A 16440-nucleotide genomic window follows, 5' to 3' on the forward strand; every position below is an offset into this window, starting at 1 on the left:
TGCCACTCTCTGTCTCTCATGAATAAATAAAATCTTAAAAAAATAAAAACAATGGAGAATGTTTTGAGGGTATCCTTATATAATGTTTTCTCTGCACATGTTATCATTAATGTATCAAAGGAAGATAGGAAGCAACATGTATTTGATTAGATTTCTCCCAACTCAGTGACATTTGCAGCACCTGACAGATTACTTTATATAGTGTAGCATTTCTCTTAAAGAGCTACTTTCATAATGCTTTTTTCCTTCAGGAGATCTGTGCTGTCATTTACGTGTTGTAAACTTAATTTAAAAAAAATTGTTTTTGGCAACACAACGCTATTAAAAGACAGTTTACTTTATTATTGAAAAAAATTACTTTTACTCTCACTTATTGGGTTTCTGTTCATTTTCTCCTTGTATGTAGAAACAAAAAAAACATCAAGAATCTTTCCCGCTTAGTTGTCCGCCCCCATACAGATGCTGTTTACCATGCTTGCTTTTCTGAGGATGGTCAAAGAATAGCTTCTTGTGGAGTTGATAAAACCTTACAGGTAAAACATCTCTTGAGAAAAATTGAAAGAGGCATGTACTTAATACTGTGCATATTACAATATATTTAAATCCTAAAATTGAAGAAAATTACACACTAGAAATAGAGAAATCCAAATCTCTTAAACATTTTATGAAACCTTTCTCTGGAAATTTAGAAAATATTTATGTGCTTTCATAATTTTAAACTTACCAAGTGACATAAAAGTGCCTTTTATCCTAGCAGTCAGTTACTGTCATCCATGTACCCTGTAAGAGTAATGAGGAAATGCAACATGTTCAAAGACATAAGGAGCAGGTTCTGATTAAAAAACAGTGATTAAGTAAAATACTTACTTTATCACAGGTTCAGACAGATTTCTGACTGTAAATAGGAATTGGACTGGATTATTTCCTAAGGTGCTTGAAGGAATTTAAGTTCTTTTTTGTTTTCAGAATACATGAATGAGTGCATTTCTTTAAATTTATGCTCCGCTTTTTGATTTTGAAGGAAACAGGATCCAACTTAGTTAAAACTTTGATGTTTGGATTAGATTTAGACTTTGCAAGATTATGACTTTAATAAACCTTATTTTTATATGTGTACTTTATTACTGATTTTACTAATTTTGGCATTTGAGCCCCCAAAAGAGAACATGTTGAATGAAATGTTTTCTGTTTAAGAATTTGCAAAAATAAGAAAAAAAAAATGTCAAACTAATCTTAACTGAAGCTATACTCTGCTAGGTCTTTTTATGTATATTACAAACATTTAACAAGGGATAGTTCTCTATGTTTAAGGCATATAAATTCTGACTGATATCCTGCTTTTTGGAGTGTTTTTGCTGAGGTTCATTACTATCACAAAATAATATGGATTAAGATTTTTTAAAGAAAGATTTTTATTGAGTGGTGGCCATTGGTTTATGGTAAAAAAATTTTGTTGCTTGTGCAGGTGTTCAAAGCTGAAACAGGAGAGAAACTGCTAGAAATCAAGGCTCATGAAGATGAAGTGCTTTGTTGTGCATTCTCTACAGATGACAGATTTATAGCAACCTGCTCAGTGGATAAAAAAGTGAAGGTAGGGAAATATTTTTCTCTTGAGTTGTGATTACCGTAGAATTCATTTTCTTTTTCCACAACAGAGGGACTAGGGTAAGTAGGGATAAAGTGCTCGTTGCTCGTTGATCTACTGACTTGAGGCAAACCAGTTTTTAATCTACTGTAAATTAAATTAACACTATTTTTAAGGTATTGACCAGGCACTGGGAGAAATTATTATAAATTAATGAATTTTCCTATCATTTATTATTGATAAGTCTGTGGGATAAAAATCAGTTGGAACCTTTGAGTACATTGTGATTGGAAGTGTTTCTGCACAAAATTATTATCTGACATGGATTCCTATTGTAAAATACATAATTTGTGAAGTGCCACCCAGATTTTTTGTTTTTTTTAGAGAGAATGTGGAGTGGAGGAAGGGCAGAGGGCAAGAGGGAACCTTAGGCAGGCTTTATGCCCAGCCTGGAGCCTGATTCCGATTTCATCTCATGACCTTGAGTTGAAATCAAGAGTTGGATGCTTAACCAACTGAGCCACCCAGGCACCCTCAACACCCACTTCAGGCTTTTTTTTTTTCTTTTTTCTTTTGAGACAGAGCATGTGCATGTGAGAGCCAGGGAGGGAAGAGAGAGGGAGAGAGAGAGAATCCCAAGCAGGTTCCATGCCCAGTGCAGAGCATGACTTGGGCCTTGATCTCATGACCCTGAGATCATAACCTCAGGTGAAATCAAGAGTCAAATGCCCACCTGACTGAACAACCCAGGCACCCCTCACTTCAGGCTTTTTGAAAGGTGGATCCTGACTTGGTGGGAGCATTGCCAATAAATAAGTCAATAAATAAGTCAGTGAATGAATGAAAGAAAGAGAAAAAGAAAGAAAAGTAGATGGAGTATTGAAATTCGCTAGGTGGGGTGAGTCTTAGTGGACCTGGGAACAAGAAAATTGTCTTGGAAGTTTCCTTGGGGTTTGGACCCACTTGAAGAAGACCTTCGAGTGTCTAGACAAATTTAGACCTTGGAAAAATCTACTTTTTTTTTTTTGAGATAGATTAATTAATTAATTAATTAATTAATTATAGACATAGAGAGGCAGAGACACAGGAGGAGGGAGAAGCAGGCTCCATGCCGGGAGCCTGACGTGGGACTCGATCCCGGGACTCCAGGATCGCGCCCTGGGCCAAAGGCAGGCGCCAAACCGCTGAGCCACTCAGGGATCCCCAGAAAAATCTACTTCTTGATAGAGTGGACTCTCTAGGTAACTTTAACACCAACCAGTTAATTTATTCCATAGCCTCTACTCTTGAGTCAAGCTTGGAGTTGGCCATTCTGTGCAGCTTCAAAGTCAGAGCTATGTGGAATAAAAGGAGAATAACACTGAGTTTCTGTTTTCTGAGTACTCAAAATAGAAAACAAGAGACCCAAATGTCTATTAAAGACCTGAAAATAAACTCTTTGGACCTCTGGAGAGCTTTGATAAGATTAAAAAAAAAAAAAAAGATAAAAAAAAACGTGAGGTACCTGGCCGGCTAAATTAGTAGAGGATGTGATGCTTCATCTTGGGGTCATGAGTTTGAGCCCCATGATGGGCATAGAACTTATATAAAAATAAAAAGAAAAGAAAACAAAGAAAATAAATGATATGGGAAAGACATCAATACATCTAAAAAGTCCAAAGCCCAGTGAAGGTTAGGTAATTTATTTCTTTTGTTCGTTGTTAGATAAAACACACTGCTTAGTTGTCTTACATAGTAACTAGAATAATGATTACTTCTAAGGAATTTAACACTGTGTGAGTCTTTACACACTTTGTTATATCACATGATCAATTTCTCACTACAATTTGAAGAGTAGGTATTGATCTTATATTACAGATGAGGAAATTGGTTCAGAGATGACGTCCTTTGTCCAAGCTCACATTAACTGATAACTGATGATGGAGTCAGGGTTCAAAGCGCGATTTCCCTCAGATTCTAAAGCCTGTATTTTTTTTCAAGGATCCATCTGCCTTTACTTTTTATTGATACCTTGAAGTCAGCAATAAATAAATTTACTTGTCCTTTATCTGTCCTTTACATGTCCTTTATCTCATTTGGTACCTTGAATTGTGTAGGATGAGTATAAGTGTCCTCATTTTACAGAGGAGGGAACTGCGATGCAGATCACTTAGGGACTTGACGATGGACACACAAATTATAAATGGTAGAGCCAGGTCTTAGACTTAATCCTTCCAATCGAAAGTCCATTATTTCATCCCTTTTATAGCACTTCTCTGCCTCCTGTCATTCATGTGACCACGTGAAGTCTTGCCCTTGAAGAGTATAATGTTTTCATGGGATTCTAATTATGCTATAGAAAGGCACATGTGTAGACTTGCAAGTAATTAAAAAAAAAAACATCCTGGAAAAATATGGACATATTTTAGAGAAGGGGAAATATTCATTAGCCTCATGTCTCACTGGGAAAGTCTGCCATAGAAGAGCTCTCATTTGTTTGCTCCCCTGTTCTCCCTTTGAAAATAAAGGGTAGTTGTAAATTTTATTTTCTTTGTTCTCTTTAGATTTGGAATTCTATGACAGGGGGACTAGTACATGTCTATGATGAGCACTCAGAGCAAGTCAACTGCTGCCACTTTACCAACAACAGTCATTACCTTCTCTTAGCCACTGCATCAAGTGACTGCTTCCTCAAAGTAAGTATGGATAATGAGAATTATGCAGACAGATTTAATAGGCACATCAGAACATCTCTTTTGATCTTTTTTTTTTTTTTCCATCTCTTTTGATCTTGTATTGATCAGGGGTCTTTTGATTTCAGTGATAGGAACTTCCATATTAGCCTACGCCAAAAAAAAAAAAAATTAAATTATTGGTTTATTTAACTGAAAAGTCTAGAAGGAACATGGCTTTAGATATAACTGATTCCAGAAATTATCTTCTTGGAGTCTAACCCCCTTTTCATCTATAGACTCTGTTTCTCTCTTTGTTGGTTTAGGAGTGTTGTTTCTGTGTGGTAGGAAATATGGCTGTTCTGAGTTACAGGCTTACATGGGTCTTACAGCTTATAGTCACAGAGGAAGAGAAACCTACTCTTTCCCAGATCCCATAGCTTTAATTCTAGAGACTGTTTGACCTGGTTTGGCTTATATGCTCATTGTCAAGTAATTCTACTGTGCCAGTAAGATGGAATCCTTCGATTGGTTAAGGATCACAAATTTAGCCATGTAGAGATGGGACAAATGCGGTGAGATCAGTTCTACTTGAATTATAATTGGGCCTTTATTCACAAGAGAGGTTTTGGTCTTAGAAGGAGGAAGGAAAAAAGGTGCTGGTAGGAAAAAAAAAAGAAACTAAAACCACAACAGATATGCATTTCATATATGTTTGATAATGCTTTCTAATTATAAAAGGTTTTATTGTTTTTATTTTTCTTAAGTGGCATATTGAAGATAGCTAAATGAAATTTTCTGGGGTCCTAGAAAGATTCACTAACTTCCTTTGGATTATTTTTTGGTTTGGTTTCTGTCATGTATTTTTTAAAATCACACCATCTTTGCAACGAACGGGTCATTATAATTTTGGGAGTGTTGGGCAAAACATTGCAGTTTGGAAAACCTCATAAACTGTGTATTTGACATTTAAATAGAGTATTTCATTCATTCATTCATTCATTTATTTAAAGATTTTATTTTTTCATGAGAGATACAGAGAGAGAGAGAGAGAGGCAGAGACACAGACAGAGGGAGAAGCAGGCTCCATGCAGGGAGCCTGACGTGGGACTCGATCCCAGGTCTCCAGGATCAGGCTCTGGGCTGAAGGCGGAGCTAAACCGCTGAGCCACCTGGGCTGCCCTAAATAGAGAATTTTAAAAAGCTTTAGAAAATATTGAAAATTCTCTCTCTCCCCTTCAGTTCAAGAAGCTGAAACTTTTCTTTTTTTTTCTTTTTTTTCCCCTCCAAAGGAAAACTGACATAGAAGCTCAGTGTGTAAGAGATAAAGCCCATTGCTCTGGTTGAAGTGGAGTGTGGGCTTTTTTTTTTTTTTTTAGAGACCTTATTTATTTAAAAGAGAGTGTGCATGTGCAGGGTGAGGGGCTCCTGGCTCAGCAAGGAGCCTGATGTGGGCTAGATCCCAGGATCCTGAGATCATGACCTGAGCCAAAGTCAGATGTTTAACCATTAAGCCACCCAGATGCCCCTGGGCTTGCTTTTCTATACTCTCTTGTTTCCTTGCTTATTCTACCCAGTATCCATTTCAGACATGTTTCTGCAATCCCTAGGGGCCTGCCTGCATTGCACAATTTGAAAACACTGGATTGGATTAAAATAACATAATATTAAAATAAGTAATATAGACTTACAATCGTAGCTCATTATTACTCAAATATGATTTACCCTATTGAATAAATCCACTTCTAAAAAACTAAGACTTGGGATCCCTGGGTGGCTCAGCGGTTGAGTGCCTGCCTTCGGCCCGGGGCGTGATCCTGAAGACCTGGGATCAAGTCCCACATCGGGCGCCCTGCATGGAGCCTGCTTCTCCCTCTGCCTGTGTCTCTGCTTCTCTCTCTCTCTCTGTGTGTCTCTCATGAATAAATAAATAAAATCTTAAAAAAATAAAAAAGTAAAAAAAAAAACAAAACGAAGACTTCCTCCCTCTGTTGGAGCCTGCTTCTCCCTCTGCCTGTGTTTCTGCCTCTCTCTCTCTCTGTGTCTCTCATGAGTAAATAAATAAAATCTTAAAAATAAAAAAAAAACTAAGACTTCTGTATTATTTATGATTAATTTTTGATGTTTCTTTTTAACACTTAGTAGGGGAAAGTTTATATTTCCTCATTTTAATTATAGACAAAAAGCTCTAGGATATGAGAGCACAGTGATGTAGGGGGTCGAATGGTTAGTCAACGATTTTAATTAAGGACAAGTTTTACTTTAAGATCTGCCATATGACACCTGCATTACCATGCAGAAAATTAGAATTCACTTCTTGTGACTCTCGAACTGAGAGAAGCCAATGAAAATATGTAAATCTGAAGCTGCCCCATGTGACTTATCTGAAAAATTGGATTTATCTAGGATTGGGATAAAGGAGATTAGGATGGAGATGGACATGAAGAACAGGACTTATCTCATTGATCATTTCCAAAGGATTTTTGCCAAGATCAGTTGGTCCTCAGAGAGGACCATAGCCCTTTTTATTTATATTTTATATACTTTTCAAACATACCCAAAAGGAGAGAGTACAATAATGAACCTTTGTGGTATCCGTTGTCTAGCTCTAACTTTTATTAAGTTTAGTTTTGTGATATATCTGGTCCATGTTCGCTTTTCCTCGTTACTCTTTTTTTTTCAAGTTTATTAATTTTTATTAATCTTTACACTCTATGTGGGGCTTGAACTCAAGAACCCCAAGATCAAGAGTTACACAGTCTTACCCAGCCAGATGCCCCTTCCCCATTCTTAAAACTTCTCTTTCTACCATAGATTTGTTGGAATGAGCATACAAATTTCAGGTGACATTTGATTGTTATGTTTCTTAAATCTCTTATTCTGTAGAAGTTGCCCTTCCCCTCTCCCTCTTTTTTATGCCATTGATTCATTAGAGAAATTGAATCATTTGTTCTGTGGATTCTGGATTTGGTTGTTAACTTGCTCTTCAAGCCTATTGTATAATGCCTGTCAAATGTATTTATACCTATCTTTGCTTTCGATTTTTGAGTCCTTTTTTAGAGCATTAATAGATTCAGAGTTTGCATTGGGAAATCTTAGAAATGACCATTTAGGTAACCTAGCATCTAAAAAAATTCGGGGGTGTTTTATTTTACATATTAATACTTATAGAGCTGAGTAAAATAATAATGATTCCAAACTACTTTGTTAAGATAAGCAGTAATTATTTAGTTAGTGTTCAGACTAAATGCCTTAGTAAGCCTTTGGTCCCTTGATAGATTTAGGTGCTGATCTAAGGGCTGCCCATTACTTGGTAATCACAAGTTCACCTTTGTTGTTTGATACCTTTGCATTACTTACAAATTTAATATTTTTCTGTAATTGAAAAAGCTTAAATGAGAGAGAAGGAAGAACATTATGTAATTTCTAACTTTTCCTCATTCAGTACTAGTTTTTTAGTTATTTCTTTATCTTTCTCAAATAGCTCTGGGATTTGAATCAAAAAGAATGTCGAAATACCATGTTTGGCCATACAAATTCAGTCAATCACTGCAGATTTTCACCAGATGATAAGCTTTTGGCTAGTTGTTCAGCTGATGGAACATTAAAGGTACGCTTTTGTTTATCATTAAAATTGGTTGCAATTTTGTGGTTTTATGATTTGGTTGTAGGAATAGGTTTCTCTTTTTCACATTTCTATAGGAAGTGCTTCTTTCAACTTCTAGGATATTTAATAGAACTGTAATTGCTTGTTGTAGTGATTTTTTATGAATGGTTTACTGACTTATGCTTTAAAGTGTATATATTTTGAATTCTTATTTTTTAAGCATATATTTATGGTTTAATAAAATTTTGAGGTATTTGGAGTCAATTTGTAAAGGCCCTACTTTTATTTATCCTTTATTCTGCTTTTTAATTCATATTTTCCTCTTGAAAAGTCTTATTTGGGGGAAGACTCAGAACTAGGGAGTAAAGGGGATCCCTGGGTGGCTCAGCGGTTTGGCGCCTGCCTTTGGCCCAGGGCGCGATCCTGGAGTCCCGGGATCGAGTCCCGCATCGGGCTCCCGGCCTGGAGCCTGCTTCTCCCTCCTCCTCTGCGCCTCTCTCTCTCTCTCTCTCTCTCTCTCTATCATAAATAAGTAAATATTAAAAAAAGAAAACAACTAGGGAGTAAAGTTTATTCAACCTCCTGAAATTTATAGTCCTAAAAAAAACCCTAAATTCTTTAAATTTTTACTGTCTCAAATAAGATCCCAATCCCACTTTCTTTATTATTTTTGTCTCTACCATCATTTTAGTCTCCTCTTCATCGATTCTCCTTTCCTCCTTTGGTCTTGTCTAATCCATCTTTCACTTAATCTTTCAGTCTATCTATTCCCCTTTCATTCTATAGTGTTTACTCTAGTTCATGCTATCATCCCCTTAGGCTTTTGATAGCAGCTTTTTAAAATATATTCTCCATTCCTCCTAATCTTGGTACAGAACTGCTAGCATGAGGTGCCTGGGTGGCTCAGCCATTGAGCGTCTGCTTTCAGCTCAGGGCGTGATCCTGGAGTCCTGAGATTGAGTCCCACATCGGGCTCCCTGCAGAGAGCCTGCTTCTCCCTCTGCCTGTGTCTCTGCCTCTCTCTCTGTGTCTCCCATGAATAAATAAATGGAATATTAACAAAAAGAACTGCTAGAATAACTCTTACCACTTTCAGCTGGGACACAAAAGTACCATATTCTAAGTTGTTATAAACCCAGACTCATCAGGTGCACCTGTAAGGTTCTTTACATTCCATCATTCTGTTACCTCTGTTCCTGGTCACTTTGTTTCTTCTAGCCCCCTTAACCCTAAGCATTCTGGGCAAGATAATTTGGTAGTTAATGTCAGCTACTGTTCCTATACAGATCTCATTACTCTTTATTGGGATTTTTGGCCTGCAGCTCCCTTGCCCATATTTTTTAATAACCCTCAAAACTTTAAAGCCTCCTTTAGAAAGTATTCTTTTATCACATCCATCTATCTGGTTCTGAGTACATCCATCCTTTTAGATATATTTATATATATTAATACAAACTATTCAGTTGTCTTCTCATTTCCTCTTGTAAATGTGCTGTTCGGTTCAGTCATTTTCATGTGTCTTCTTTTCTTTGCTAAGATTGAATATAGATTTATGATCTACAGAGACCTTGCATCATCTTGTGCTCTCTGAAGTTCATAGTACAGAATTGTACTCAAAACATGCACTCAGTAAATTTTCTTGACATATATTTTTTCCAGAGAAATACTTGAGCTCTCCTGGACACTATTTTGTTAGAATCACTAGAGGAGGAGATTTGTTAATGCTAATAGGTAACTCCTCAGTTATAGGAAGGTGAAATCTCTTGATGCTGATCCTCTGGTTGAATCTTTGATCTCTCTTTGCTGACTGAAGATAACTCGTTTTTGTATAAATTACTTCAGGGCATCTAGGAGCCCTTTCTGGGTAAAATTCCACTTTAAAGAATTTTCTAGCCATTAGTAGATGTTGGAAGCATTCTTACATAGAATATTCAGGTAAATAGATTTTGACTTCTCTGACATGTTATCTACAGATACTAAATATCCATCTCTTCCTTTAGGACATTCTGTATCAGAGGAAGTTTTTCAGAATACCCTTGTAAGTGTTAAGACAACCCTTTTCTAAGAGAATCTTTGAGTTATATGGGCCTGTTATTTCTTGTTTTCTATTAAGTGAATGATTTCAGAAGAAGACATTTTATATCTCAAGTTTTTCCATCTTCTCACCATTGCCAATTCCAAGTTTTGGAAAGATTCCATTTTCCTTAGTATTATTCCATTATTAGGTTGTTTAATGTTCAAGACATTTGTGAAACCAGACTATTTATATTTTATACATTTAAGGTGTACCTTCTTTGCTGTCAGGTATGGTCTGTTCATTCCTAATTGATTTGCCTTATTCACCACAGTTCCAATTCAAACTTCTGCTGTTGTTTTTAAGCCCCCAATGTTGTCACTGCATCCCTTTCATTCTCTGGAGAGAACCTTACCTCATACCTATTCAGAGGGTTGACACCACCCCTTAATAAGAATTCCTCCCTCCATAAGTCTCCTCAAAAATTGCCATAAAAATTCCAGCTCCCTTTCTTTTTTTTTCATCTCAGTTCCCAGAAAGTTCTCTACTTATGCCTACTGTTCCTTTTTTCTTCTTCCCTTGCACATTGTGCTTCACTGATTATTTCTTCTTTCTTTTTGTATCTTTAGCTTTTCTTCACTTTGGGGTCCTGTCCCACAGCCTACACATGTTCTTGGGCCTTTCTAAAACGAAAAAGTAAAAAACCTTTGATGCTCCATAGATTGTGTTATCCTTTGAAATAGTCATTCTGTTTTTCTCTTTCCCTTTATTGCTAGACTTTTTAAGCCACCTGTACTTGCCTCCATTTCCTGACTATTCACTCAATTTCGAAAACTTGTTTTAAGCCTGGTCATGTTTTTCTTGTATTTCCTTGAAGCGTGTAAAATCCAGTTTTATTTTCAGTCTCCATTCTTTTTGTTGTAAAGGTTAATGCTTTTTTGGATTAGTGTGAAATCTGATACTTTTCTTTATCCAGGCCTCATTCTTTTTGTTGTAATACCAGTGGTTAGCACTTCTTCCCCCATCAACCACCTATATTTCCTTTTTGAAACTCTCCTCTTCTGAGGTCAGTGTTTTCTACTTTTTCCTTTTATCTCTCTAACCCCTTCTTCTTTGCTTTTTTTGAAAGATTTTATTTATTTATATGAGTGAGGTGGAGAGAGAGAGTATGCGAGCACAAGCAGGGGGAGTGGCAGAGGGAGAAGCAGACTCCTCACTGAGCAAGGAGCCTGATGGAGGGCTTGATCCCAGGACCCTGGAATCATGACCTGAGTAAAAGGCAGACACTAACCAACTTTGTCACCCAGGTGCCCCTCTAACCCCTTCTTTAACTTTTTTACCCTGCCCACTACAATATAGCTGCTCCTTAAGCATCTAACCTTGAATACTGCTCCATTACTTTTCTTCCATCCCAGTATCAGTCCCATAGTTTCAACTCTCATCTCTTTAAGTGACTTTCAGATGTGTTACTACCTCCAGCCCTCATTTCTTTTGCTTGTACTTGCCAGTTGTTGTCACTTAGATTATACACTGTGCCTCAAACGTACCGTGCTCCACACTGAACTGTATTTTCTTCCAAAACTTGACCCCCTTTTTGTGGTTCCTGTATGTTTAATGATTTTGATCAGATCAGTATTCAGAAATTACATCGTCGTCACTGGTCACAGTTGAGTCACACAGTATGAGTTATTTCCTTTCTCATACAAGTTCTTGTTTAAGAACAATTAAACAAGATTAATTAATAAATTGGGATCAATTAATCCAATTAATTGGGATTAAATGTGCTGTACGTTTAATATTATTTTTAACAAATTATTCTTATTTTTTATTTATTTTATTTTATTTTATTTTTTTATTTTTTTTAAATTTTTTTAAAAATTTTTATTTATTTATGATAGTCACAGAGAGAGAAAGAGAGAGAGGCAGAGACATAGGCAGAGGGAGAAGCAGGCTCCATGCACCAGAAGCCTGATGTGGGATTCGATCCCGAGTCTCCAGGATCACGCCCTGGGCCAAAGGCAGGCGCCAAACCACTGCGCCACCCAGGGATCCCTATTCTTATTTTTTAATGCGTTCATCACTAATTCATCTTCAAACTAACACTTTTCAAAATTGCCTCTCAAGTTATTCAAACTTATCAGGTATTTGATAAATTTTCTTTTCTTGGAAATAACTTTCTTGGAGGGCTTTGTCTTGCTCCATTCTGATTGGTAATACTACGAGTGTCCGGCTGCCATCTTGGGACATCCTTTTATTATTCCCACAATTCCTTTTACTTTCCTCTTAACTCGAAACTCTGTTTCTTGGAATTTTCTCTCTCTCTCTCTCTTTTTTTTTTTTAGATTTTATTTATTGATTCATCAGAGACACAGAGAGAGAGAGAGAGGCAGACACACAGGCAGAGGGAGAAGCAGGCTCCATGCAGGGAGCCCAATGCAGGACTCAAATCTGGGAATCCAGGATCACGCCCTGAGCCAAAGGCAGATGCTCAACTGTTCAGCCACCCAGGGAATCCCTGTTTCTTGGATTTCTTGTCATCATTTTTGCTTTATTTTCCCACTGGTGGAGAATCTCTGGCTTCCTAAGAAAGAATCTTTGGGAGATAAATTTTTGAGACTGTGTCTTTATACTTGCTATTTTTGACTACATAGAGAATTCTGAGTTGTAAGTAATTTTTCCTGAGAATTTTGGAGACATTATGCCCTTGTCTTCTCTCTTCTAAAGTTTGTCTTGAAAAGTTTGAGGCCATTCTGATTCATATATAATCTATTTTTTTGTCTTGAAACTTTTAAGATCTTTATCTTCAGAAAAAAATTTTTTTTTAAAATTTCTTAAGTGTCCTGGTGTGGGTTTGTCTTCATTTCTTGTGCTTTGGCATTCAGTGGCTTCTTTCTTTCTTTTTTTTTTTTTTTTTTTTTAAGATTTTATTTATTTCTCCATGAGAGAGAGAGAGAGTGTCAGAGACACAGGCGGAAGGAGATACAGGCTCCATGCAGGGAGCCCGATGTGGGACTTGATCCCGGATCCCAGGATCATGCCCTGAGCCAAAGGCAGACACTCAACCACTGAGCCACCCAGGCGTCCCTCGGTGGCTTCTTTCAATTTGGAAATTCAAATACTTCAGTTCTTTAGGCTTACTTTAATTTTTTAAAAAAGATATATTTATTTATTCATCAGAGACATAGAGAAGCAGGCACATAGGCAGAGGGAGAAGCAGGCTGCCCGTGGGGAGCCTGATGGCGGGACTTGATCCCAGATTCCAGGATCATGATCTGAGCCAAAGCTGAACCACCCATGCGTCCCTAGGCTTTCTTTAATTATTTAATTTATTCTTCTCTCCTTTTTCTTTTTTTTTTTTTTAAGGTTTTATTCATTCTTGAGAGAGAGAGAGAAAGAGAGAGAGGCAGAAACACAGGCAGAGGGAGAAGCAGGCTCCATGCAGGGAGCCCGACATGGGACTTGATCCTGGGTCTCCAGGATCAGGCCCTGGGCTGAAGGTGGTGCTAAACCGCTGAGCCACCCGGCCTGCCCTCTTCTCTCCTTTTTTTTCTAGAATTCCTGTTTGGTTTTTTGGTTATTATTTTTCTCTATTTCTCTTTGTCCATTTGCCCTCCTTTCTGGAAGATTTCTTTAGCTTTATTTTCTAGCTTTACTTTCTAATCCTTCGTTGGATTTTTAATTTCTGTTGTCATATTTTTAAGTACCCAGTCTTCTGATCCAGAAGAATTCTGTTCCTTTTTCATTTTATCCTATTTTTGTTTCATGGATGCAGTTATCTTTTTGTGGGCGTTAATAGTTTTTTTTTTAATTCATATTCCTGTATAGTCAATGTTTTCTGTGTTGGTTTTGGTTTCTGCTGTCTTTTAGAAATATAACTTAGCTATCTGACCTTGTGTATATCTACAGATGGTTTCTGACTTACGATGGTTTAAGGTTTTTCAACTTCATAATGGTGCAAAAGTGATACACATGCAGTAGAAACTGTACTTCAAATTTTGAATTTTAATCTTTCCCCTGGATAGTGATATGCAGTATGATCCTCACTTGTGATGCTGAGCAGTGGCAATGAGCTGTAGCTCCTAGTCTCCCATGCAGTCATGAGAGTGAACAACCGATACACTTAGAACCTGTCTGTAGCACTACCCTGTTATTTGCTTTTGTACAGTATTTAATAAATTATATGAGATATTCAACATTTTATTATAAAATAGGCTTTCTTAGATGATCTTGCCGGGTCGTAGGCTAATATTAGTGTTCTGAGCACGCTTAAGGTAGATGAGCTGTATTAAATGCATTTTCAACTTATGATAGGTTTATTGGGAGGTAAGTTGAAGAAGATCTGTATATGTAGTAGATATATATCCTGCTCATATTTAAGAATGCAGCGCTAAAAGGCTGGTAAGGAATTGTAAGCTTGCTTTTTGTGAGTTTCCCTGTAGGGTAATCTGCCTTCCATTTTTGATGGCAAACTCCTAATGTCATATTCTTTAGATCTTTTGTCTTGATCTTTTGGATATTCAGAGAAGAATCTTCAGTCTCCTGCTTGTAGGGTATAAGTCTGGTTGGCAGGTTCTGAGATGTTTAAGTAGAGATCTCAACATTTGGGATATAGACTTTCTCTTAATTTCTCTATTTTCAAAATGGTGACCCTGCTCTTAATTGTGCAGGGTGTAGAAAAACCCTCTACTCTTCAGCTAGAGTAGAGATATAGCAACCTGGATTGCATAGTTGTGGAGGGGATTTCAAGGGATTTGTAGTGATACTCCACCTTTATCAGAAGGTACCTGGTGCAACACTTCCTTAGCTTTTTAGGAGTTTTATGTTATGAATTGGGCTGCTTCTTGGCTTTCCCCATGGTGTGCTCAGGATTCAGTTTTTAGGAGCCTCCTTATCACTTGTCTTTCTGCTTTTTATCCTTTACATTTTGTGGTTGTTAACTCTTCTTCCTTTCTTGTTTGTCTTGTGAACTATGCCTATGGAGAAAAATTTTCCTTACCATTGTTTTATGTGGATTTTGGGAAGACATGAAGATGAATGTATGTGTTCCATCTGCATCTTTAACCTGAACCCTATTTCCTTCAGTAACACTATTGTTTCTACTCACCTGTGCTTGAAACACAAGAAGAATCTATCTGTTCACTTAAAATGTATTTTTTTGATTATCTATTGAATACCTACTATGTGCCAGATACTGGCATTTGGGTTTTAAATACTAAAAACAAAACATCAAACAATTAGTTCCTGGCCTGAAGTTGTTCAGATTCCAGTTGGAGAGAGAGATAAGGGAATTGACGAGTTATGGAAATGGTAAAAGGGGGCCCTGAGAATAGGTGAGGACTGTGTCCAGGCACCTGGTGCTGTACCCAAACTGCAGCCTGTTTTCTCTTTTCATTGTCTTTGCTTTCCCATTTTGTACTTAAGCTTATTCTGACCCTTTAGCCTAGAATCTAGGCCGTAGAGTATTCCTCTTGTCTTTTTAGTGTCAAAATTCTGTCCATCCTAAATTGGTCTACAGTAGGCTAATCTTCAGGAGGAGACAGTGGTGTCCACCTCTGCAAAAACTCTTCCCTCAAGTCCAAAACTTGGGTCTAACATGCCCACTCTGCTGTATCTTTTCCTCTCAAATGACACATCTGAGGTACGTTGTCTGAGAGTCACTTAAAGGCTTGTCTTACCTCCTTTATTGACCTGTAAAGTCCTTGGGAGAGGTATGTATACCTGATTTATTTATATAATCTCAAAGTGACTAGCATAGTGGTTAATGTGTTCAAGATGATAAGCCTTTGCTGTGTCCCTTCAAATCAAATTAAGACTTGTCCAAACTCAAAAGAAAACAGTGTTAAAAGTCTTCAGGGACAGGATTTTGACTTCATGTGTGAGTATCAAAATGTGATTGTAGAGTACAGAGCACTAGCAGTGGGGGAGAGACATTATTGCACTCTTGGTGAGAACTACCGTGTTTGTGGCAGCTTTCCCACAGTGCTGTTAAGCCAGTATCGTTAGTCGGCTCATGCTGATAGACATGTAGTAAGCAGAGGTCCTGCAAAATGATGTTGGATAACAGCATTTCAAGGTCAAAGTCTTCTAAAGCTTTTGCCTTCTGAGAGGATGAAAAACTGTAAAGCTGTTTCCTGCCCCAAATGGCTCTGTAATCGTCTAAGCATTTTACAGGGTATGTTGATCAGCATGTGTTTTTCAGGCCTGTTGATGAACCATTTCATCAACATTTAAAACATTTAAAATGTAAGTTTGCCATTTAAAACTCAAGGGCCAGTGTGCACATGGGCCCTTGATATAGTTTGGTGACTTGCTGAAAATCAAATGCTGGTATTTACTTGGTCCCCTGATATGTGAAATTTCATCACACTTGGGTAGAAGCTGAAGTCAGGTCCAGATGCAGAATATAGTTTAGACAGATTTAATGAAATTGGGCTGTGTTAGTTTTTTTGTCTTTCTTTCTTAAATCCAGGCGGTAGTTGCTTTGTTTTTCATATTAAGAGTGAAATGGTGTGATTTCTCATATATTCTAGTTGATGTGACTAAAGCTTCTGGCATTTATATGTAGGTTTTTTTTTTTTTCCCC

The 16440-nt window shown here is 37.2% G+C and overlaps 1 protein-coding gene across 27 annotated transcripts in view; it reads left to right on the plus strand.

The window, feature by feature from the left end:
• APAF1 (apoptotic peptidase activating factor 1) overlaps positions 1-16440 on the plus strand; it is a 145896-nt gene that overhangs the window by 37298 nt on the left and 92158 nt on the right. For all 27 annotated transcript variants that reach the window (XM_049093997.1, XM_049093996.1, XM_049094000.1 and 24 more), the window contains 4 exons: positions 407-533; positions 1466-1591; positions 4129-4260; positions 7721-7846. In XM_049093997.1, the coding sequence (XP_048949954.1) occupies positions 407-533; positions 1466-1591; positions 4129-4260; positions 7721-7846 (511 nt within the window). The remainder of the gene's footprint in view (positions 1-406; positions 534-1465; positions 1592-4128; positions 4261-7720; positions 7847-16440) is intronic.

Source organism: Canis lupus, chromosome 15 (assembly GCF_003254725.2).
Source record: "Canis lupus dingo isolate Sandy chromosome 15, ASM325472v2, whole genome shotgun sequence".
NCBI classification, from domain to species: domain Eukaryota; kingdom Metazoa; phylum Chordata; class Mammalia; order Carnivora; family Canidae; genus Canis; species Canis lupus.